The following is a 25,854-nucleotide window of genomic DNA, read 5'->3' as shown; positions in this document are numbered from 1 at the left end:
ACCTGGGTTTACCGTTGTCTCTAAGGAAGCAATCACCGGCGCAGTTGCAATACCTTGTCGACCAGATGGCAAACTATTAGCCGAAGTGGAAGGCGGCACTAATGCCAAAGAGTGGACGGCTAACTTTGGTCCAGTCAGTACTATGCGCCATGCCCATCCATGCCATGATGGCTTTGGATCTCCCGATGAAGACAATAGCTGCGATGAACAAGGTGTGCAGAGGGTTCCTTTGGTGCCGGAGGGCCGCTGCAAATGGTGGCAACTATGCTGTCGCCTGGGACTCGGTGTGCACACTGAAATGGGCGGAAGGCCTGGGGCTGCCAAACCTTAGATGGCTAAACGTGGCCATGCAGGCCAGATGGCCATGGCTCGAACGGGTGGACACTAGCAGACCATGGAGTGAATTTAACATCAGAGTTCCAAGGAAAGCGAAAAGACTCTTCCAGGCAGCAACTAGGAGCGAAGCACATGCTGGGCTCAGTACACTTTTTTGGGAAGATCGTTGGATTTTTGGTCTGAGGGTGCAGGACATTGCACCAACTATATATGGCTGGATCTCGCGGAGAGTCATATCGACGAGGCTGGTTGCACAGGCCATAGAGGATGGGTCTTGGGCATTAGATGTTGGCCCCGAGCTAGGAGAAGAGGCACTACAGGAATTCCTCTCGTTATGGTTAAGAGTATGCGCATGGGAGCCAAACGCGGATGTGCCGGATACGATATCTTTGGCATGGGAGACAAATGGCCAGTACTCGGTGAGGTCGGCATACGCGGCAATGTTTTGGGGCCGGACTGTTGAGCCCATGGCGGAGCTGACATGGAAGTCTCAGGCACCTTCCACTTGCAAGTTCTTTACATGGCTTGCGTTGAGGGACCGATGTTGGACCTCGGATCGACTCGCACGGAGAGGATTACCGCGTCAGGACGCATGCCCTTTGTGCGACCAGCAGGAAGAAACGACAAACCATGTGCTACTAACATGCGTGTTTGCCAGATCGGTATGGGCTATCACATGTCAAGCTTTGGGCAAGTTGGACTGGACGCCGACGCCACGGGACTCCCTTGGCCCATGGCTACGGGAGAAGCAAGAGCCATGTAACCTACGAAGGAAGGATCTGCATACAATTTTCATTCTAACACTTTGGGAACTGTGGAAGCATCGCAATGCTATTGTGTTCGACGGAGCGTGCCCTTCGATTAGTGTGCTCCTGAGTAGGGTGAGGTCCGAGGGCATGACTTGGCTGGGTGCCGGAAAGTTTAAAGGGAATGTTGATCCTTTCTTTCGTGGATTGCTTAGGTGGGCTAGTAGTGAGGAGTGAGTTGTAACGAAACCCTTATGAACTATGGTGGAGGCACTCTTTTGCCTTTCTTCTTTAATATATAATATGCACACTCGTGCATATTCGAGAAAAAAATGTTCCTTCATGTATGGCTAACAAAACGATGCCAATTTATGCATTTGCAAACATCTAGCATGCATTGCTTCTCACCAAAGTATAGTGTTCAGGGGGTTATAGACACATGCACAGGCGTCACTATGAAGTGAATTATCCAGTGCTAGTCCTTTGTGTGGACCATCCTTTCCTTCCTAGTCATCGTTGTGCTCCACACCGGACTACGGTTTCCTGGTGTACCCTCAGAGAGAGCTGCACGAGAGGCGGCGTGACCCGGAGGGGGCACCCGAGGAGGCATTGCGAATTAAGATGTTGGCTGGGAGGGATGGAGGAGTAGTCTTGTGCGTCGACGTACTCGACAGAGGGCATCTTCTCCGTCAAGTCCGACGTGTACAGCTTCGGCGTTCTGCTCCTGAAGATTGTGAGTGGTGTCAGGATAAGCTCTTCCGATGGCATCATGGAGTTTCGAAGCCTTATTGCCTCTGTAAGCACCTGCATTAAAACTGCCACGGCCACACCAAGTTCATGCAGTTAAAACTTAAAACTGCCACGGCCACACGGCAGATCCTATTTGACGCCCGCAGGCGTCAAAAGGACGTGGCTCCGCTAAAGCCTCCACACCCGACGCCCCATTCGGCCGGCCCACGGGCGCGATGCTTTTTCTTCTTTTTCCTGCTTTTTTCATTTCCTTTTTTTTGTTTCTATTTCTTTCTTTTCTTTTACGTCTTTTTTTCTTTTTTGTTTTCTTTTTCATGTATTATACACAGTTCATTGCATATTTATATACGAAAATGTTCATCGTATATTTAATAAAATGTTCATTGTGTATTTTAAAATTGTTCAACATATATTCACAAGAATGTTTGATGCATATTTAAACATTGTTCATCGTATATCACGAAAATGTTCAATGTGTATTTAGATATTTGTGCAGCATATATCAAAAAATGTTCAGTGTGTATTTAAAAACTGTTCAGTGTATATCACAAAATGTTCAGTGTATATTTAAAAATTGTTCATCATTTGAAATTTCAAATTTTTGTTCATGTTTTCAATAAATGTTGATGTTTTTAAAAGTTTGATCCAATCTCTAAATTTGTTCACGATTTTCAAACGTTATTTTATTTAAGGAAGATTGTTTTTTTTTCAAGAAATGTTGAAAAGTTTGAAAAAAAGAAACAGAGCTGCTGTTGCACATAGTAGTTTTACTTATCAGGTGATGCAAATTGGTTCTTAAAGTGGGGCGCTCCAAACCTAACACTAGAACATGTTAGGTCTGTTCGTTGGGATGAGGTATCCACTAGAGGCAGCTTGCGAGTTTGAGCTTTACTCGTGCAATAATTTTCTGGCGAGTTTTTTTTACACGCCTGTATTTTGCTAGCTCCAACTGGGCCGGCCCGTTCGCGATTCTCTTAAGCGAAGGCTCGACAGCCTGACGCTCACGGGAGTCATACAGGGGGTCTCCGGCCACACGCCCACACCAAGCTTAGCACCGGGGGCATTCCGGTGCCGCCGGTCCGCGAGGCCGGCTCAGACCGGATGCATGCTCCGGCAAGGAAGTTCCGGGTGAGGCTGTCGCCGGAGGAGAAGCGCGATTGAGCTGGCCCAATAGCCGGCGAGGCGAGCTGAGGCATTGTGTGCGCATTGGGCCAATGCCATAGGCGTGTTTTTTGTTTAATTTGTTTTGTATTTCTTTCCTTATTTATTTAATTTTCAGATTTGACATAATAGAACCAGTTAAATTTCAAACAATCATTTATTTTGATTCCTGCTTATTCCTTTTTTATATATTTTATTTATTTATTCACGGTTATTCATATATTTATTTATTTATTTATTCATAATTATTCAATGTTTAAATTTTGAAAACATGGGGCCATTTCTCTCTTGTCGACAAAACCACGTGCTCGCCGATGCACCCATATGAGCTAGTCCGACACCCTCCTTTCAACAGGTGGTTTTTTCAACTTTCGAGAAATGACCCAAACTTTTTGCAGCTGACTGGCATGGACAAACGAGGCATTCATGCATGAAGATAACGACTTATGACACCGTTTAGACGTTGTGACACGTGTGACCATTTATCGGCCGTTTTTCAACAAATACTTCAAAATATGAAAAATTGCCGATGTGAAAACCACTTGGCATGGATGCTTGAGTTGGTCATACAAGCACATGGAAAAAAGATGGGTCCATTTCTCTCTTGTCGAAAATAGAGTTATCTACAAATATTAAATAAAAATAATAACAAATAAATATAATATAAAGAAATTTTAAATAATTAATTGAAGTAGTAATTTGAAACAGTTATTTAAAAATATTAAATAATAAGAATAATGAGAAGAATAAATAATTAAAACTAGGGCCAACAAGTATTTGAAACCGTATATTAAATTAGTAATTTAAAATAGTTATTTAAAAATATTAAATAATATAATAATGATAAAAATAAATAATTAAAAGTGGGTTCAACAAGTATTTGAAATCATAAACTAAATTAGACAATATAGGGGGTCTTGTAATTTTGTTTCCCACACAAGATTAACAAAATGCATGTTCTCTTTTATTTATTTTGTTTATGTACTAGGTACACAGACTCACCCATAATTTACCTTTTAGTTAGATAGGCAACCCAATTTTATTAATTACTTGAAGGAGTACATGTAAGGAGGGCATTGGAACAAACACAAATATACAAGCTCCCTAATAACATGAAAATTTTACATCAAAGTATTTCAAAGTCATCGTTTATATCTTGCATCTCGATTTTCTTCCATCCCGATGAAAAAAATAAGACAAAATAAGCACAGCAATGTAAAGCAGATTGCCGAACCACTAATTTATTGCCATACAATGGGGAAGTGGGGGAGGAGATCAATGATCATGAAAGAACAAACAAGGGCACCAAAAGTACTCACAACACCATTACCTCCACCACCACCAAGTTAGGTCGATGCACCAGTCGACTATCCACTGGATCGGGAGGCATGTTTTATCGAGACATGCACATGTTCTTTGGTATTGGTCGCAATGACCACAGCAAGACGGGATAGAACCTTCATACCTTTATTTTGATTAGTGCACGAGTTTAGTTGCTTTATGCTTTATTCTTTGTGTTGATCGGTGCACAAGTTCATCATATCACTACGCATGTTCTTGTTATGCAATGAGTTGCACCATTTTGTATCATTTTGATACTAATTATGTGGACGAGATTGAATTTCTTGAGTAATTTTCATAACATGAAGACGACCCGCTCCTTTCGTATTTCTCCTCTCTTTTGTCCCATCCTCCCTTCGGGGTATGAATAGATCAATGTAGTATGGCCATATTTTGTTTGGTATTGAGGCGGATTGTGTTGACCTCCTTTACCTAACAATTGTATTTTTTGCCAACTTTATTATTTGGCCATCTAACTTTTTGTCTATTGTTGCACTTAGTTTCTCATGAATGAAGGTGCATAATAAATTTACTTCAGCACAGGAAACTTGAGCAACAACAAACTAAACCTAAATCAAGGTTAAAATAAGCCAATAATTAAATCACCATTTTAACCCCAAAGGAGTGTGTCTAAGACACTTTTCTAGTAGGGTAAGATAATAAAATTGTAGATCTATAGTAATTTTTCTATGTTACCCAGAAAGAATTATTGCTCCCCGCTATAGTCAAACGGTCATGACCAACAACCTTCCTTCTAGTACTCCACAGGCTAGGCTAGGTACAAGCTCGGGGAAGACTGGTTGAACTGCAGTATAATTTCTTAATAGCTGAAGAAGTGGATAGGAAAATCATATCTTTGATGCTAGAATTGATTGAGTGGGTGGGTTGTTTTTGTTCGAGAGAAACTACCTTTTGCTAGATTCAATTATGTAATCACTGTATTTTGCGTACACTATGAAGAGCATACAGATCTTATGCAGATTGAACTTAGTACATATAAGATGCTCATTTGAAGAACTGGATGGCATACTGCTCTGTCCTAACTGTTAATTTTTGTTCATTCTATGCCAGTATCATTCTCATTATTTCTTGCTTGTGGTGCTTATCGTTCTTACATCATGTTATTTGGGATGACAGTTCAAGATGCAGAAGGCTCAAACTAGGGAAACTAGCGCTTGCAGTTTACCAAAGAGTTCCTCCTTGAATATGCTCTTACTCCTCCTCCGCCAGCTCCTCGCCATCACCACCCTCCCTTGCTCTGCCAGCAACGCCACCCAACTAGTCTATGACACGGAGGGCAACGTGCTAAGTAGCAAGCAAAATTACTACATCCTCCCTGCTAAACGTGCGAGCGGCCGGGGCCTTAGAGCTTTGCCTACTGGCCTGCGGTGTCTGCACTTCGTGTTCCAGGAGCGCAGCGAGGCTGTCCTCGGCACCGCCCTGTGGTTCACGCCACTACCAGAACACGCTTCAGCCAGCGAGCCGATTCGCCTGTCGAGCGACATCTGTATCGAGTTCCATGATTTCGATAGTTTTTGCTCTAAAAGGCTAGATTGGCACCTTACCGGACAAGTGCCGGAGTCGTCATCAGGTGAGCCTAAACACGTGGCCGCCGGCAGTGAAGAGGGCCTAAGATCGTTTGCGGTGTTCCGGGTTGAGAAGCATGGCACAGGTCTCTTGGGATATAAGATAGTTTCATGTGTTGACAAGGGGCCATGCAAAGATGTAGGTTTGCACGCTACTAAGGACAAGACGTGGCTGACCTTGAGCAATAAGCCTTTTATCGTTGTCTTTAGGAAAGAGAGGTTGTAGGTGTTTTTTATTTGCTTGTTTCTGGTGTTGATCTGTGCGCAAGTTCATTGTATTGCAACAGGAAATGCTTCTGGCACGAGTCAATGTGCTCTATTCTGCATACAGTATGAAGAACATATACTGATCTTATGCAGATTAAACTTGGTGCTTTGAAGATGCTCATTTGAAGAACTAGATGGCATACCGCTCTGTCCTAACTGTTTATTGTTGTTCATTCTTCTATGTCGGTGTCCTACTCATTTTTTTCTTGCCTGCGGTGCTAGTGCTATCGTTCTTACCTCATGTTATTTGCAATGACAGCTCAAGATGGAGATGCCTCAAACTAGGGAAACTAGCACTTGCAACTTACCAAAGAGTTTCTCCTTGAATATGTTCTTCCTCCTCCATCTCCTCGCCATCACCACCCTGCCTTGCTCTGCCAACAACGCCACCCAACTGGTCTATGACATAGAAGGCAACGTGCTAAATAGCAAGTCAAATTACTACATCCTCCCAGCCAAACCTGCGAGCGGTGGTGGCCTCAAAGCTGTCCCAACCGGTCTACGGTGCCTACATTTTGTGGTCGAGGAGCGCAGCGAGACTCTCCTCGGCACACCCCTGCGATTCACTCCGTTGCCAGAACATGCTTCTGCCACTGAGCCGATCCGCCTGTCGAGTGACATATGGATCAAGTTCCACGACTTGAGAAGCTTTTGCTCTGATGTGCTAGATTGGCACCTTACTGGACAGGTGCCGGAGTCGTCATCAGGAGAGCCTAAACACGTGGCCGCCGGCAGTGAAGAGGGCCTAAGATCGTTTGGGGTGTTCCGGGTTGAGAGGCATGGCATAGATCTCTCGGGATATAAGATAGTTTCATGTGTTGACAAGGGGCCATGCAGAGACCTAGGTTTGCATGTTTATAAGGATAAGACATGGCTGACTGTAAGCGATAAACCTTTTTTGGTTGTGTTTAGGAAAAGGACTATATAGGTGGTTTTTTGCTTGCTTCTCGAGGTGATCCGTGTAGGCATGTTCATTGTATCGCCACAGTGGTGTCCATGTTATGTAATGTGTTCCACCACTTTCGAATAACGCGATACTAACTATATCATGTGAAAAGAGGAGCTAAGAGGGACCATGTTAAAATTGCTCATGATAATAACTAGCAGCCAGAGTTAGTTATTTGAATAAATTTCTTTTAAATGGGTTGATGACCCTCCAGACTGGATCCTTTCTGTCCTGGCAAATGATGTAATCGTTGTTCAAGTTAATAAAGCTAGCCATTATGGCCACTCCCTAAATAGAAAAATCTAGCATCTAATTTTCCCTGGCGCATGAGGGAATACTTCTGTTTGTAAGTGTTTCTTGTGCCAAGCAACAAGAAATGGTTGGTGAATATTATAGAATCACAGCGCGTATTCATGCAGTATTAGTTTCGGGGACAAGGCTAGTTGCTAGATAGGGTGCAGTTGACCTATATTCTACTCCCTCCTTCTCAAAATTCTTGTCTTGGATTTGTCTAGATATGGATGTATCTAATACTAAAACGTGACTTGATACATTCGTATTTAGACAAATCTAAGACAAGAATTTTGGGACGGAGGGAGTACAAGAGGGTGGCAGTAGTATCGTGTTGGGTGTATTTGTCGTCCTGCCTTTGTGGTCATGTGTCTTCATGATTCGTAAGTAGTTGGCATGCTTGTTGGTGTGTTCTTCTTCAACTGTCATGAGCAAGTTTATAATGGTTTTGATATGATTTTCCGTAAATTAACTGGGCGACTCTCTCCTTCTTAGTTAATGGATGAGGCTATTACTTTTGTCTCCGTTTTAAAAAAAAGAACATGATTTTTTTAGTGGAGTTACTGCGATGATTCATGCGCTTGTGGCCACCAACTATTCCAACACATCATGGCTGTAGTACACAATCTACCTATTTATACTTATCTTCTAAAAAACATAATCATGGAATCGTTTTATTTTGCAGATAATAAAATCTGTGTTTCAAATAGTTCACTTAGCTTTCAGGGGAACTCCTCGCTGGCTATCCGGGGCCACATGACCAGGACTCCCACCAGGAACGATGCAAGCCGAACGAAACCGTGGTAGCAACTAGCAAAGAAGATAGTCGGCCAGGCCCCATATTGACAACATGCCGGGTAAGTATGTTTCTCACCTTTTTTAGCGTTGCCCATGTTTTGACCCTTGCAGCTGGGTGGATATTATGTTTTTCCATGTCTATCCGGACTCAGCCATACGTAAACAACGACGGCCAACCAACTCCCTCACGACTTCACTTGTCAACATGAGTCCACCACGCACTCGAGGCAAAGTACACGGGCCCAGATTGATCTGCGATAAAGATCAGTGGCTAGGAAGGATGTCATGTGTAAGTGCGACAACTATGAACAAACAGTTGCTATGATCCAGGGGTAGTTATCCCTATTTGTTAGCCTGTTCGATGCTTTTAGATGTTCATTACCTTTTGCATTCTTGTTTATCCAACGCATTTTGATGTTAATTTATAAAGCAGCCCCTCTTTAAACATCTAGGAAAGCAAATGAATCCAAGGGAGATGACTTTTGCCGACACGGCTAGCGTCGCATAAAATATATGTGTGTTGCCTGGTATTTGGAGTCTGGTGTGCCCGGATGGCACCGAGCTGTGTTGGTTGTTCTGAGTAGGAATCTCCGGTCAGACCACAGCGTTGAAAGCCAGGCAGGGTCGTGCACCATGGGAGGTGTGCGTAGTGGCCTTTCCTTGGACCCGACTGTTGGGTTGCTTTGGACGGCGAAAGAAGGAGATGGGCTTGGACTTCTATCTTGGTAAATACAAACGAATACAAGCGAACTATGTGAACGATAAAATGGCCCATAAGTAAACTGTTTGATGACAACAACTACATATGTCCATTCTATAAATAAGCCGCAAAGACCGTTAGCATGAACAAAAACACATACAAGGAACGATATTCGAGTTGGTATTCCCGAGTCCGCACGTTCTTTTGCGCGTGTCACGGTATTGTTTCTTGCTATCTCTGGTTATCATGTTGTTGGATCCCTTACTTATTGTCATGTACTTGTTGATTTAAGTTACAGGAAAAAAAATTCAATGATGGAAATGAGAAGCAGCATGTTGAAAATCATGATAAGCCTGAATTGTAGCTTATCAGAAAGGGTTGGGTAATCAATAATCCTACACCTACGTTAGGTAGTTACGTAACCTTACTTAATCTTCAATAATCTAATCACCCTCCCCCCGATTTTCATGGGGTGGGGCCCCAGCTATTTCTTCTTTCAATCTAATCACACCAAGTCAGCTGTTACGTAACTTTACCTATAATATGTACGTAGGTGTAACAAAGCCCGTTGGGTAATACAGAGGTTCGTTGGGCAGGCGTTGAAATATTTAAAATATGATAAAAACTACTACCTACTCCTTGTGCTGACGGCTTAGATAGGTGGAGTTCTTGGTCACTTCTTCCAGCCACTCTAGAGGGTCTTTGGAGCCATGGCCATGGCGAACATTACATTTTCCAGCCCCTTGGCGTTTGCGTTGTCAAAGGCGCGCTTCTTGCTTCCTCCTCAGCTCTTGCTGCTGTTGCTGCTAGGGTATCTCTTTGTCTGACCAATAGGCCTTTTGCTTTAATCGTCTTCATCAGATTTAGGAGTACAATACCTTCGCTTACAAAATACAATACCAGTTACCTTAGAATGTGAAAATTATGCGCGTGTATATGAGCGCTTCCGTTTGTACTGTGTTAAAAAAATATAAAAATTATACAACCTTATTTCTTACGTGTCGTCACTTCAATCACATGAGCGTATGATTACCGTTGTACACAAAAATAATGCATGATGTAATTAGATTGGTATAAATACATAGTTTCTTATCAGATGGATTCACTGTCAGGCGTGGGCCAAATCCACGAGGAGAGGTGTGTTGTCCCCTTTCTCCATGGTGAAGGTCTGGAGCATCTGCTTCCCCGTCGCCGTCATGACCTCCACGATGTACCTGCCGTAGAAGCCCCTGAACTTGAAGTCGCCGTCGCCGTCGACGTTCCCGCGCGCGTCCGCCTTCCACTCCTTTTGGAGATTGAGGAACATCTGGCCGGCCTCGTTGACAGTGCCGTCGGCGTCGACAAGCCAGGAGTTGTTGCGCCACATGGTGCCCTGCATGAACCCCCAGAAGATGATACCCTCCACCGCCGGGTGCGCGCACGCCTCCCGAAGCACCACCTCCAGGTCCTTGGCGCAGAGGTCGGCGTCGTATTCGGGCACGTCCAGCTCGGTGAACCAGACGGGCACGCCCGTCTTGGCGAGCCTGTCGATGGCGGCGCAGATGACCTCCCCGACCGGGTTCTGCATGTGGCCCTGCAGGCCGATGCCGCGCACCGCCACGCCGCAGCCATGCATCTTTTTATCTAGGCTTTCAAAATGTTCTTCGGTAAGCATTTTCTTTTCAATAGCATCTAGTCTTTTCATAACATGCTCCAAAGTCAAAGTTGTTTCATTAATCATAAGAGGTGATGAGCCCACTAACTTCCTCATAGCACTAAAAGCATCAACAGAGGGACACATCAAGAAAATTTTCACCAATAATCGTATCAAGAACAAATCTATACCAAGTGGTGATGCCCACATAAAAACAGCGAAGAAGAACAACGATAGATTGCTTACGGATAGATCTATTATGAGCATTGCAAATCCTATACCAAGCATCTTTTAAATTCTCTCCTCCCCTTTGTTTAAAGTTCAGAACCTCGTTCTCGGGAGTGCACGCAATAGAGGAAGAACTATCCATAACGGCAAAAGTAACAAATAAGATTGCACTCAAAAACAGATCCCACAAGAAAACGGCGAACAAAAAAGAGGACAAATAAAACGGCAAATTTTTGTGAAGTGGGGGAGAGGAAAACGAGAGGCAAATGACCAAATAATGTAAATTGCAAAGAGATGAGATTTATGATTAGGAACCTGGTAGGTGTTGATGATGTCTCCCCGGAAACGGCGCCAGAAATTCCTTTTGACGTCTGCTAGAACTACGTCGGTATTTTCCCAAAGAGGAAGGGATGATGCAGCACAACAACGGTAGGTATTTCCCTCCATGATGAGACCAAGGTTATCGAACCAGTAGGAGAACCACGCAACACTACGTGAACGGCACCTGCACACAGATAACAAATACTCGCAACCCGACGTATTAAAAGGGTTGTCAATCCCTTTCGAGTAACGGCGCCATAAATTGGCAAGTAGACGGGGTAAAAATATGATAGATTGGATAAATAGATCTCGCGGGAACGCGGGATAAAATAAATAAGAATAAATTGCAGCAACGTATTTTTGTATTTTTGGTTTAATAGATCTGAAAATAAAAATAGATCACAAAGGCAAATATAATAAAGAAGAGACCCGGGGCCCGTAGATTTCACTAGTGGCTTCTCCCGAGAAAAATAGCAAGCGGTGGGTAAATGAATTACTGTTGGGCAATTGATAAAACTTCAAATAATCATGACGATATCCAGACAAGTATCATTATATAGGCATCACGTCCAAGATTAGTAGACCGACTCCTGCCTACATCTACTACTATTACTCCACACATAGACCGCCACTACTAGGAAAAGGCCTACTAATGGCGCACCAGTTTTGCCTACTAATGGCGCACTACTGGTGCGCCACTAGTATCACGTCACTAGTATTTTTTACTAATGACGCACCACTGGTGCGCCATTAGTATCTGGTATACTAATGGCGCACCAGGCAGTACGCCATTAGTATAGGCCACGGTGCGCCATTAGTATGCCTCCCAGGGGGCCATATTTACCCATGTGCTTTGCCATACTAATGGCGCACTGCTGGGTAATGCGCCATTACTATCCTTTGGCATACTAATGGCGCACGTTGGGGTGATGCGCCATTAGTATGTATATTAGGGATTTTTTTTTCTTTTCTGATATTTGCACAGATTACAAAATATATTATTGGACAGAATATAAACAGCACCACACAGCAACAGCAGATTCATCGAATACAATAGAAGATTAGTCTCCGAATACAATTCACCATATTAATCTCCGAATTCAAAAGACCGAACAAAGATAGAACATTACAAGTCTCGAGACCGCGAGTAGCGAGTTTGTCCAAAGTAATACTAATCCTAACAAGTCCTACTAATCATCATCATACAACTTCTACTCGTTATTAATAACAAGTCATACGATCATCATCCTGATAGTCATCGAACCAACCCTACTTAATTGTTCTTAGCACATGATCATCAGTATAGGCAGGACCTAAATACCCTATTTAAGGTAAAATAGCATAAAACAATATAGACCCTGACTCTCCATTATGGAGAATGGAGATCATCCTGTCTCCAATTCTTGCGCGGCGCTTCCTTTTGCTTCCAAGAACCTCCTTACGACTGTCCATACATTTTTTTCATTCTCTGATTAGCATGTCTCCACTTCTTCTAGAAATCCAGTATGGACAGTTGAGATTCGTAGGATGACCTAGATATAAGTTCAAAACACGAAGGCTGCCATTCTGATACATCAAATGAGGCACACAATCCTCTGGGATTCTCTGTTGAAAAACATAGTAATAACTTCATAGTTAGCAATGATGTACTAGTTTTAGAAGTATGCAAAAGATGCACGGATGTCGTAATAGTAAAAAATCTTACCAGGGTATCTCCATGGTAGTTACCGTAGTTCAACACGTGCACTAGTGGCACGTATTGACCATAATGTTGAGGAGTTTGATTGTAGATATTGTAATTCTCAAGATCAGTACAAAATCCGACCAATGATTTTTCTCCTGATAAGTTAACTCGGAGCCATTGGTGTATTGGGTGTTGTCTATCATGTTCCGCACATTTTTTGAACAATCAAAATAAGCTGTCAATGGAAATAAGTTGTCAACTATTTTGAAATAAACAATATAAATTAATTAGTAATTAACTATGTTTGAGAAACTCACATAGCGGTAGAACTGGAGGCGTATCAACAAGGACCCAAATGTCCATATTGTCTTGGTCGATGTCAGGATCACCAAGATCCATGGTGACAAGCATACCCTCATCAAAACCTTACATCTTGCAAAATGCTTCTCAATTTTTGCAACCAAAATGGGTTACGCTCTCAGCATTATACAGATTTACTTCAAAATCCACATCATGATGTGTCCTTAGGTGAATTTTCTTCGTTTCAAAATTTTCATGATCTTCAAAATCCATCCTCTCCAAGACATAGCGTCTTGCATGGCATGGGATAAACTATACTCGAATTGTAAAAGATGAAATTACACGTTGAAATAGTTGAAGTCATGCTTAATTATGAAACAAACACTTGTCGTCGTTGCGTACCGTTTCAACTTTGAAGGTCTCCTCGAGCTTAATGCTGAAGCGCCGATCATCGTCCAGGTGAGGCCTGTCGCACAGACCTCGACCGTCGTGGCACCAGTCGCACTCCCCCGGGAGACTTTCGTCGTCCGATGACGACATTTCCTATGTTCATAATTCAAAACTACATCATCTCTGTTGGGTCCAATAAGATAATCCACAGTGTGGTGAAAACACGCCCTTCGAACTGGTTTGAGCAATTGGTGAATGGAGATGGTCTAAGATTTTCAGTAGTAAGAAGTGAAGTGGTAATTTTGAGAGCAAATGGTTAGGATGAGTGGTTCCTCTTTCCTGTTTAGCTTTACAATAGAATATTGTTAGTCATGCACACTTGTGCATTTTCAGCCAGGCCCAGTGGAGTTGGCCTAAAAACATTTCTTTCTTTAAGCCTGCTACATCCATCTCAAGTATTTATGGTCAATGGTTAGCAGGGCCATCCAAATAGAATATGTGGTATGGGCTTTTTTAGTAGGTCATCCTACCAGATTAGGGTTTATCGATGACGAGCAACTGACATTAGTAATAACTATGAGTAGATATCACACTTCTATATGTATAACACAAGAGGCAGTTGATCCTACTTAATTAAGTACTAAGACCCCGGCCCATGCATTAGTCACAAGTACCCCATATGTCCTATTTTTAGCAAAGTCATGCTAAAATTCATGGAAAATTTCAGCATGACCTTTGCTGAAAATAGGACATATGGAGTACCCGAATTTGCCGGAACGAAAGTTAATCGACATTCCAGCAAACTCAAGGGCCTCTCGGGGTACAGCAGCAGCATCACAAGTTGACAAAATTCCCAAGTAGTACAGTAGCAGCATCACAAGTAGTACCAATGAACATATAGTCCAGCACATTCTGAATTTCGATAAATGACAGCAAGTTAACTCATGCTGACAGCAACAAACTTATAACAACATAAATGAAATTGCAGTTGTACGATCATAAACTTATAACAACATAAACTCATGCTGACAGCAACAAATTGCAATGATCAAGCTATCTGAAAACAGAGTACTTGTTGATTAACTATCAAGCTATCTGAAAACAGAGTACTTGTTGATTAACTATCAAGCTATCTGAAAACAGAGTACTTGTTTATTAACTGGTAGGGTAGATAAGAGACTGCAAATTAAATAGCCATATATCCATCTTCTGAGCTATGAGCCATGGACCATCCACCCCATGAACTAGGAGTGTCATGCAGCATAAAAACTGCCAGTGGCCAGAAGAACTGCACCAAAGCAACTGGAGTTTTGCAACTATGTGATAGTGAACAACACAAGAGGTGTTGCTGCACCAAAGAGATTGTGTATTGGTCCTTGTTTGCTGACCTCTTGTTTGTTTCCTCTGTGCCAAAACTTACTGTCTGGTTCTGAAACTGATACAGTGACAAGGGAAAAAGAAAATGGGCATCAAAACCAAACAATGTGCTAATAGTAGTAGGAGTACTAACATGACTAAAGTCACTTCTGCAAAAAAAAGGAAAGGATCTCTTGCCCCCATTGCCAAGAATCTTTGGTGCTTGAGAGGGAAGCTTGGTCACTTTACAAAACTGAACCCCCCACACCACCAGTAGAACACAGCCATTCTTAAAGCTAAAGTTTTTATGCTTAAAACCTTCTTAAATAGCAGTGCTTAGAACAAGATAGTCCCAAGTCCAGGCCACCTCCCCCTCCCTAGTTACACCACAACATCCATCCAGACTCAAGTATTCTGACAAAGCAAAATGTGATTTCAAGGTGGGGTAGAAGTAGGAGCGTGAGAGTAACTGTTTTCATTTTCTTCCTTTTTCGTGTTTGTTGTGTGTTGACACTTATCACAGTACCCAAGTGTGTATCAAAGAAGAGAATGCAGCTTGTGGAAAGGATGCCACTGCTTTCTTCAGTTTCAGTTCAGAAGGTTGGTGTCTATCTGAATCTGTGTGTTTCTTTTGCAGGCTCCCAACGCAATGGTGGATCAGATGGGGCTAACAGTGGTGCCATTGGCATATGATTCGTGCAGGGGAAAATGAGCAGGGATTTTGATAAACAAAGAGAAGTGAATTTGGGTGGAGGGGTGAGACCTGGAACACTAGAGGCCGGAGGGGGTCGAAGCAGAGGTTGAGTACGCGAAGCTTCGTCAGTTCCCGAAGCCCCTCGACGTTGGCGATCTTGTTCCTGACAAACTGCACACACGCACACATGAGATGCGGGAGACGAAGAAGAAAACTAGAAAGGGAAGAAGAGAAGGGGAAGATGGACAACTGCTGGGTGGTGCTGCTGGAGATGCTGTCGGGGCGGCGGGCGCTAGACAAGAAGGAGGAAGGAGGAAGGAGGAGAGGGACCTGGGCGGGCGCGGCCGGTCGCCGGAGGGGTCGGGGTCGGGGTTGGGGTCGGGGTCGGCGGCGGCGGCGGCGTCGAAGGGATGGCTCGAGGGCGTCCGAGCTCGTCCGGGTCCTCGTAGTCGAAGAGGAAGACGGCGGCGGTCCTCCTGGGCGCCTCGGTTGGTCGTGGGAGGCTGGCGGCCACGTGCTTCGCGAGTCGGCGCGGGGGCGGCGGCGCGGGGGAGCTGCAGTGGTGGGGGCGCGGGGGCGGCGGCGCGGGGGAGCTGCAGTGGTGGGGGCGCGGGGGCGGCGGGGGTGGAGTCCGGCGGGGATGAAGTCCGGCGGGGGTCGGGGAGTTACTGGCGAGGGAGAGGACGAAGGGGATCTGGCGAGGGAGAGGGAGGAATTAGCTAGGGGGAAACTTACTAATGGCGCACCCCGAAGCGGTGCGCCATTAGAATGTTTTTTTAGATAGCAATGGCGCACCCACGATCGGTGCGCCATTAGTAATCTTTTTTTTTATATAGCAATGGCGCACCGGCCAGAGGTGCGCCATTAGTAATCTTTTTTTTATATAGCAATGGCACACCAGCCAGAGGTGCGCCATAAGTAATTTTTATTATTATTATTTTTTGCTGCATCTAATAATTTTTTAGAAAATGAATATGAATATGAAACAGTAATAATTTTTTATAAAAACAGTAATATTTTTTGTGACGGTGGAGCGGGCCGGGGAGGGTGCGGGGGGTCGTCGGCGGCGGTGGAGCGGGCCGGGGAGGGTGCGGCGATGGAGCAGGGGAGGGTGCGGTGGGTCGTCGGCGGCGGTGGAGCAGGGGAGGGTGCGGTGGGTCGGCGGCGGCGGTGGAGCGGGGGAGGGTGCGGGGGGTCGGCGGCGGCGGCCGGTGGAGCGGGGTAGAGGGTGCGGGGGGTGCTCGGCGGCGAGGGGGACCGGATCTGGCGAGGTGGGATAGCGATCGAGATGGAGGGGGATCGAGATCAAGTGTCCATGAAATATACACTAATGGCGCACCGGGGAACAGTGCGCCATTACTAGTTTAAACTAGTAATGGTGCACTGTACACTGGTGCGCCATTAGTAGTTTTGCAAAAAAAAATAGTAGTGGCGCACTATTGGGCCGGTGCGCCATTAGTATGTTTGGAAAAATAAAATAAATTTTTTTGTTACTACTGACGCACCGTCTGTCTGGTGCGCTATTAGTGTCTTTCACACTAATGGCGCACTAGCACATGGTGCGCCACTGCTATATAGTAGTGGCGCACCACATGTCTGGTGCACCATTAGTGGCCATTCCATCTATAGCCCTTTTCCTAGTAGTGCGCTATCCAGCATGCATCTAGTGCATTAAGTTCATGGAAAAATGGAGTAATGCAATAAGAATGATGACATGATGTAGACAAGATCTATTTATGTAGAAATAGACCCCATCTTGTTATCCTTAATAGCAACGATACATACGTGCCGGTTCCCCTTCTGTCACTGCAATCAAGCACCGTAAGATCGAACCCATCACAAAGCACCTCTTCCCATTGCAAGATAAATAGATCAAGTTGGCCAAACAAAACCCAAATATCGGAGAAGAAATATGAGGCTATAAGCAATCATGCATATAAGAGACCAAAGAAGACCCAAATAATTTTCATGGATAAAAAATAGATCTGATCGTAAACTCAAAGTTCATCGGATCCCAACAAACACACCGCAAAAAGAGTTACATCATATGGATCTCCAAGAGACCATTGTATTGAGAATGAAAAGAGAGAGAAGAAGCCATCTAGCTACTAACTACGGACCCATAGGTCTACGATGAACTACTCACGCATCATAGGAGAGGCACCAATGGACATGATGAATCCCTCCATGATGGTGTCTTGATTGGATCTGGTGGTTCTGGAACTTGCAGCGTCTGGAATTGATTTTCGTCGACTCCCCTAGGGTTTATGGAATATTGGGGTATTTATAGAGCAAAGAGGCGGTGCAGGAGGCCACCGAGGTGGGCACAACCCACCAGGGCATGCCTGGGCCTCCAAGCGCGCCCTGGTGTCTTGTGCTCACCTCGGGCTCCCTCTTCGGTACTTCTTCGTCCCACTGGATGTCTTCTAGTACATAAAAAATCCCCAAAAAGTTTCACTGCGTTTGGACTCCGTTTGGTATTGATTTCCTGTGATGTAAAAAACATCAACTGGCACTTGGCACTATGTCAATAGGTTAGTACCAAAAAATGATATAATATGACTATAAAATGATTATAAAACATCCAAAAATGATAATATAACAGCATGGAATAATAAAAAAGTATAGATATGTTGGAGACGTATCAGCATCCCAAGCTTAATTCCTACTCGTCCTCGAGTAGGTAAAGGATAAAAACACAATTGTTGATGTGGAATGCTGCCTAACATGTCATCCCATGATCTTTTTTTTGTAGCATGGACATTTGGACTTTTATATGGTTCAAAGCAATAGTCTAGTTTTGATATGAGGACTGATACGTCCATTCTGCATCATGCTTTTATATTGATATTTATTGCATTATGAGCTGTTATTACACGTTATATCCCAATACTTATGTCTATTCTCTCTTATTTTATAAGGTTTACATGAAGAGGGAGAATGCCGGCAGCTGGAATTTTGGGCTGGAAAAGGAGCAAATATTAGAGACATGTTCTGCACAACTCCAAAAGTCCTGAAACTTCATGGATAACGTTTTTGGAATATATAAAAAATATTGGGCGAAGAAAGTACCAGAGGGGGCCACCAGCCAGCCACAAGGGTGGAGGGCGCGCCCTACCCCCCTGGGCACGCCCCCCGACCTTGTGGGCCCCCTGGCAGGCCTCCGGTGCCCATCTTTGGCTATATGGTGTCTTTCACCCTGGAAAAAATCAAGAAGAAGCTTTCGGGACGCAGCGCCGCCGTCTCGAGGCGGAACCTGGGCAGAACCAATATAGGTGTAATGCCCCGGACACACCCGCCGGTGGTCGTTACTCCTAGCGAGATCTATACTAGCCCCACAGATCAATACTAGTCTTTTCTGCGCACTTTGTCCTCACTCGTGCGCACCCGGGAGCAACTTCCCGGTCGGTCACCCATCCTGAAACTACTCCAAGCTGAGCACGCTTAACTTTGGAGTTCTGTTCGAATGGGCTCCCGGAAAAGAAGGACTTCCTTATTGATATGAGTAGTCTATAATCCCTAATAAGCCAGGCTATCACATAGACCCCCACTTAGAGGAACCGACGTCCTCGTCGGGCCACAGGAACGTTCCCTCTTGGCACATACGTCTGTGCATCCAGTCCGATACATGTGCCAAGCCGTGTGCCACGACGGGTCACAAACGTCATGAACAACATGACCGTGCACCTGTCCACAAACATCCGTGTAACCGCAAGGGTCGGCTCTGATACCAACTTGTAACGCCCCAGACACACCCGCCGGTGGTCGTTACTCCTAGCGTGATCTAGATTGGCCCCACAGATCAATACTAGTCTTTTCTGCGCACTTTGTCCTCGCTCGTGCGCACCCGGGAGCAACTTCCCGGTCGGTCACCCATCCTGAAACTACTCCAAGCTGACCACGCTTAACTTTGGAGTTCTGTTTGAATGGGCTCCCAGAAAAGAAGGAATTCCTTATTGATATGAGTAGTCTATCATCCCTAATAAGCCAGGCTATCACACTAGGGCTCCGGCGGAGCTGTTCTGCCGGGGAAACATCCCTCCCGGAGGGGGAAATCGTCGCCATCGTCATCACCATCGATCCTATCATCGAGAAGGGGTCAATCTCCATCAACATCTTCACCAGCACCATCTCCTCTCAAACCCTAGTTCATCTCTTGTATTCGATCTTGGTCCCAAAACCTCAGATTGGTACGTGTGGGTTGCTAATAGTGTTGATTACTTCTTGTAGTTGATGCTAATTGGTTTATCCAGTGGAAGATTATATTTTCAGATCCTTAATGATAATTAATACTCCTCTGATCTAGATTCTGAATATGCTTTATGAGTAGTTACGTTTGTTCCTGAGGACATGGCAGAAGTCTTGTTATAAGTAATCATGTGAATTTGGTATTCGTTCGCTATTTTGATGAGATGTATGTTGTCTCTCCTCTCGTGTTATGTGAACGCCGACTAGATGACACTTCACCATTATTTGGGCCTACGGGAAGGCATTGGGAAGTAATAAGTAGATGATGGGTTGCTAGAGTGACAGAAGCTTAAACCCTAGTTTATGCGTTGCTTCGTAAGGGGCTGATTTGGATCCATATGTTTCATGCTATGGTTAGGTTTACCTTAATACTTCTTTCGTAATTGCAGATGCTTGCGAGAGCAGTTAATCATAAGTGGGAGGCTTTTCCAAGGAAGCGCATCACCCAAGCACCGGTCCACCCACATATCAAATTATCAAAGTAACAAACACGAATCATATGAGCGTGATGAAAACTAACTTGACAACAATTCCCATGTGTCCACGGGAGCCCTTTGCTTTATATAAGAGTTCATCTAGGCTTGTCCTTTTCTACAAAAAGGATTGGGCCACCTTGCTGCACCTTAGTTACTTTGTTTAATTGTTACCCATTACGATTTATCTTATTACAAAACTATTTGTTACCGATAATTTCAGTGCTTGCAGAGAATACCTTGCTGAAAACCACTTGTCATTTCCTTCTGCTCCTCGTTGGGTTCGACACTCTTACTTATCGAAAGGACTACGATAGATCCCCTATACTTGTGGGTCATCAAGACTCTTTTCTGGCGCCGTTGCCGGGGAGTGAAGCGCCTTTGGTAAGTGGAATTTGGTAAGGAAACATTTATATAGTGTGCTGAAATTTACTGTCACTTGTTACTATGGAAAATAATCCTTTGAGGGGTTTGTTCGGGGTATCTTCACCTCGACCGGAACCACAATTAGCTACCACTCAACCTACTGCACCTACTAAAAATATTTATTATGAAATTCCTTCGGGTATGATAGAGAAACTGCTAGCTAATCCTTATGCAGGAGATGGAACATTACATCCTGATATGCACCTAATCTATGTGTATGAAGTTTGTGGATTATTTAAGCTTGCAGGTATGCCCGAGGATGTGGTCAAGAAGAAAGTCTTCCCTTTATCTTTGAAGGGAAAGGCATTGACATGGTATAGGCTATTGGATGATATTGGATCATGGAACTACAACCGATTGAAATTGGAATTTCATCAGAAGTTTTATCCTATGCATATAGTTCATCGTGATCGGAATTATATATATAACTTTTGGCCTCGTGAAGGAGAAAGAATCGCTCAAGCTTGGGGGAGGCTTAAGTCAATGTTAGATTCATGCCCCAATCATGAGCTCTCAAAAGAAATTATTATTCAAAACTTTTATGCTCGGCTTTCTCATAATGATCGATCCATGCTCGATACTTCTTGTACTGGTTCCTATATGAAGAAGGATATTGAATTCAAATGGGATTTATTGGAAATAATTAAACGCAACTCTGAAGATTGGGACCTCGACGAAGGTAAGGAGTCAGGTATAAACCTTAAGTTTGATTGTGTTAAATATTTTATGGATACCGATGCTTTTCGTGACTTTAGCACTAAATATAGACTTGACTCTGAGATAGTATGAATCTTTTGCTACTCATGTTGATCTCCCTAAGGAGAAGTGGTTTAAATATCATCCTCCCATTGAAGTTAAAGTAGTAGAACCTATTAAAGTTGAAGAAGAAACTATTAGTTATAATGTTGATCCTATTGTTCCGACTACTTATATTGAAAAACCACCTTTCCCCATTAGAATTAAGGATCATGCTAAAGCTTCAACTGTGGTTAACAAAAGCAATATTAGAGCACCCAAACCTTCTGAAAAAATTAAAGTTGAACCTAGCTAGTATTGCTATGGTTAAAGATCTCTTGGTTGGTAATATTGATGGGCATGTTATTTATTTCTGTGATGGAGCTGCTAGAATTGCTAAACCCGATATGAAAGGTAAACATAGACCTATTGTTGGCATGCCTGTTGTTTCTATTAAAATATGAGCTCATTGTTATCATGGCTTATGTGATGTGGGTGCTAGTGTGAGTGCAATTCCTTATACCTTATATAAAGAAATCATGAATGATATTGCACCGGCTGAGATAGAAGATATTGATGTTACTATTAAGCTTGCTAATAGAGATACTATATCACCAATTGGGATTGTTAGAGATGTTGAAGTCTTGTGTGGGAAAATTAAATATCCTACTGATTTTCTTGTTCTTGGTTCCCCACAAGATAATTTTTGTCCCATTATACTTGGTAGACCCTTCTTGAATACTATTAATGCTAAGATAGATTGCGAGAAAGATATTGTTACTGTTGGTTCAGGGGACATGTCTCATGATTTTAATTTCTCTAAATTTTGTAGACACCCCAAGATAAAGAATTGCCTAGCAAGGATGAAATTATTGGTTTGCTTCTATTTTCGTGCCTCCTATGATCCTTTAGAACAATATTTGCTAGACCATGAAAATGATATGTTTATGAATGAAAGAAGGGAAATAGATGAAGTATTCTTTAATCAAGGACCTATTTTGAAACACAATTTGCCTTTTGAAATCCTTGGGGATCCTCCTCCACCTAAGGGAGATCCCATGTTTGAGCTTAAACAATTACCTAATACTCTGAAATATGCTTATCTTGATGAAAAGAAGATATATCATGTTATTATTAGTGCTAACCTTTCAGCATGAAGAAAAGAAATTATTGAAAACTCTTAAGAAGCACCATGCCGCTATTGGATATACTCTTGATGATCTTAAGGGCATTAGTCCCACTCTATGTCAGCACAAAATTAAATTGGAGAAAGATGCTAAACCGGTTGTTGATCATCAACGACGATTAAATCCTAAGATGAAAGAAGTGGTAAGAAATGAAATACTAAAGTTTCTGGAGGCAGGTATAATTTATCTTATTGCTGATAGTCAATGGGTAAGTCATGTTCATTGTTGTCTCTAAGAACGGAGGTATTACTGTAGTTCCTAATGACAAGAATGAATTGATTCCTCAAAGAATTGTTACAAGTTATAGAATGGTAACTGATTTTTGCAAATTAAATAAAGCTACTAGAAAAGGTTATTACCCTCTACCTTTTATTGATCAAATGCTAGAAATATTATCCAAGCATACACATTTTTGCTTTCTAGATGGTTATTCTGGTTTCTCTCAAATACCTGTGTCAAAAGAGGATCAAGAGAAAACCACTTTTACTTGCCCTTTCGGTACCTTTGCTTATAGACGTATGCCTTTTGGTTTATGTAATGCACCTGCTACCTTTCAAAGATGTATGACTGCTATATTCTCTGACTTTTGTGAAAAGATTGTTGAGGTTTTCATGGATGATTTCTCCGTTTACGGAACTTCTTTTGATGATTGCTTAAGCAACCTTGATTGAGTTTTGCAGAGATGTGAAGAAACTAATCGTGTCTTGAATTGGGAGAAGTTCCACTTTATGGTTAATGAAGGTATTGTCCTGGGGCATACAATTTCTGAAAGAGGTATTGAAGTTGATAAAGCTAAAGTAGATGCTATTGAAAAGATGCCATGTCCTAAAGATATCAAGGGTATAAGAACTTTCCTTGGTCATGCTGGTTTCTATAGGAGGTTTATTAAAGACTTCTCTAAAATTTCTAGGCCTCTCACTAATCCCTTGCAAAAAGATGTTCCTTTTGTTTTTGATGATGATTGTGTAGAAGCATTTGAAATACTTAAGAAAGCCTTGATTTCTGCACCTATTGTTCAGCCAGCTGATTAGAATTTACCCTTTGAAATTATGTGTGATGCTAGTGATTATGCTGTTGGTTCTGTTCCAGGACAAAGAGTTGATAAGAAATTAAATGTTATCCAGTATGCTAGTAAAAGTCTAGACAGTGCCCAGAGAAATTATGCTACCACTGAAAAAGAATTTTTAGCTGTTGTATTTGCATGTGATAAGTTCAGACCTTATATTGTTGATTCCAAAGTAACTGTTCACACTGATCATGCCGCTATTAAATATCTTATGGAAAAGAAAGATGCTAAACCTAGACTTATTAGATGGGTTCTCTTGCTACAAGAATTTGATTTGCATATTATTGATAGAAAGGGAGCTGAGAACCCCGTTGCAGACAACTTGTCTGGGTTAGAAAATATTCTTGATGACCCACTGCCTATTGATGATAGCTTTCCTGATGAGCAATTAAATGTCATAAATGCTTCTCGTAGTACTCCATGGTATGCTGATTATGCTAATTACATTGTTGCTAAATTTATACCACCTAGTTTCACATACCAGCAAAAGAAAAAGTTTTTCTATGATTTAAGACATTACTTTTGGGACGACCCACACCTTTATAAAGAAGGAGTAGATGGTGTTATTAGACGTTGTGTACCTGAGCATGAACATGAACAGATCCTACGCAAGTGCCACTCCGAGTCTTACGGAGGACACTACGCTGGAGATAGAACTGCACATAAGGTATTGGAATCTAGTTTCTATTGGCCCACTCTCTTTAAGGATGCTCGTAAGTTTGTCTTGTCCTGTGATCAATGTCAAAGAATTGGTAATATTAGTAGACGTCAGGAAACGCTTATGAACTATTCACTTGTTATTGAACCATTTGATGTTTGGGTCTTTGATTATATGGGACCTTTTCCTTCCTATAATGGGTATACACATATTTTAGTTCCTGTTGATTACGTTACTAAGTGGGTAGAAGCTATTCCAACTAGTAGTGCTGATCATAAAACTTCTATTAATATGCTTAAAGAAGTTATTTTTCCGAGGTTTGGAGTCCCTAGATATTTAATGACTGATGGTGGTTCACATTTTATTCATGGTACTTTCCGTAAAATGCTTGCTCAATATGATGTTAATCATAGAATTGCATCTCCATATCATCCTCCGTCTAGTGGTCAAGTAGAATTGAGCAATAGAGAGATTAAATTAATTTTGCAAAAGACTGTTAATAGATCTAGAAAGAATTGGTCTAAGAAACTTGATGATGCATTGTGGGCTTATAGAACTGCTTATAAAAATCGTATGGGTATGTCTCCGTATAAAATGGTTTATGGAAAAGCATGTCACTTACCTCTTGAGCTAGAACATAAGGCATATTGGGCTATTAAAGAGCTCAATTTTGATTTCAAACTTGCCTGTGAGAAGAGGTTATTTGACATTAGCTCTCTTAATGAATGGAGAATCCAAGCCTATGAGAATGACAAGTTGTTTAAAGATAAAGTTAAAAGATGGCATGATAAAAGGATACAAAAGCGTGAGTTTAATGTAGGTGACCATGTTTTGCTATACAACTCTCGTTTAAGATTTTTTGCAGGAAAACTTCTCTCTAAATGGGAAGGCCCTTATATCATCGAGGAGGTCTATCGTTCCAGTGCCATAAAAATTAATAATGCCGAAGGCAAAAATCCGAAGGTGGTAAACGGTCAAAGACTCAAACATTATATCTCGGGTACTCCCATAAATGTTGAGACCAATATAATTGATACCGTAACCCCGGAGGAGTACATAAGGGACACTTTCCAGAATGTTTTAGACTCTGAAAAGGAATAGGTATGTGGTACGGTAAGTAAACCGACTCCAAAACGTTTCCAATGATAAATTTTCTCTGTTTTGGAATATTTAAAAAATTAGGAAAATTAAAAGTAGTCCAAAAGAGACACAAGGCCACCACAAGGGTGGAGGGTGCACCCTACCCCCCTGGGCGCGCCCCACGTCCTTGGGGCTACCTCGTATGCCCTCCGGACTCGGTTTTCTTGCACAATACTTCTTATGGTCGTTAAAAATTCATTATATAATCTCCCGAAGGTTTTGACCACGTACCACGCAAATATCTCCTATTTTTGTTTCGAGCTGTTTTCTGCCAGAGTTTTCAAGGCCAAGCATCATGTCGTCCCCCTCCTCCAACAATGCAGGCGACGATGCATGGCTGATGAAGATAGAGATGAAGCGAGAAGAACTCAGGAAAATCAACAAGGATGATAA

The 25,854-nt window shown here is 42.7% G+C and overlaps 2 protein-coding genes across 2 annotated transcripts in view; one reads left to right on the top strand and one right to left on the bottom strand.

Annotated features, from left to right (window-relative positions):
• Positions 1-7,254, top strand: part of LOC109743074 (uncharacterized) — a 110,000-nt gene extending 102,746 nt beyond the window's left edge. The window contains exons 2-4 of the mRNA XM_073500436.1: positions 5,472-6,059; positions 6,447-7,067; positions 7,100-7,254. Of these exons, the coding sequence (XP_073356537.1) occupies positions 5,472-6,059; positions 6,447-7,067; positions 7,100-7,228 (1,338 nt within the window). The 3' untranslated portion in view covers positions 7,229-7,254. The remainder of the gene's footprint in view (positions 1-5,471; positions 6,060-6,446; positions 7,068-7,099) is intronic.
• Positions 7,255-9,053: 1,799 nt separating this feature from the next.
• The window catches only part of LOC141037135 (endo-1,4-beta-xylanase 1-like), a 30,310-nt gene continuing 13,509 nt past the window's right edge, over positions 9,054-25,854 (bottom strand). Inside the window, exon 2 of the mRNA XM_073506372.1 lies at positions 9,054-10,676. Within this exon, the coding sequence (XP_073362473.1) occupies positions 10,031-10,676 (646 nt within the window). The 3' untranslated portion in view covers positions 9,054-10,030. The remainder of the gene's footprint in view (positions 10,677-25,854) is intronic.

Source organism: Aegilops tauschii, chromosome 1 (genome assembly GCF_002575655.3).
Source record: "Aegilops tauschii subsp. strangulata cultivar AL8/78 chromosome 1, Aet v6.0, whole genome shotgun sequence".
Lineage (NCBI taxonomy): Eukaryota > Viridiplantae > Streptophyta > Magnoliopsida > Poales > Poaceae > Aegilops > Aegilops tauschii.
Note: the sequence above shows the minus strand (reverse complement) of the source record. Positions and strands in the feature narration are given on the sequence as shown.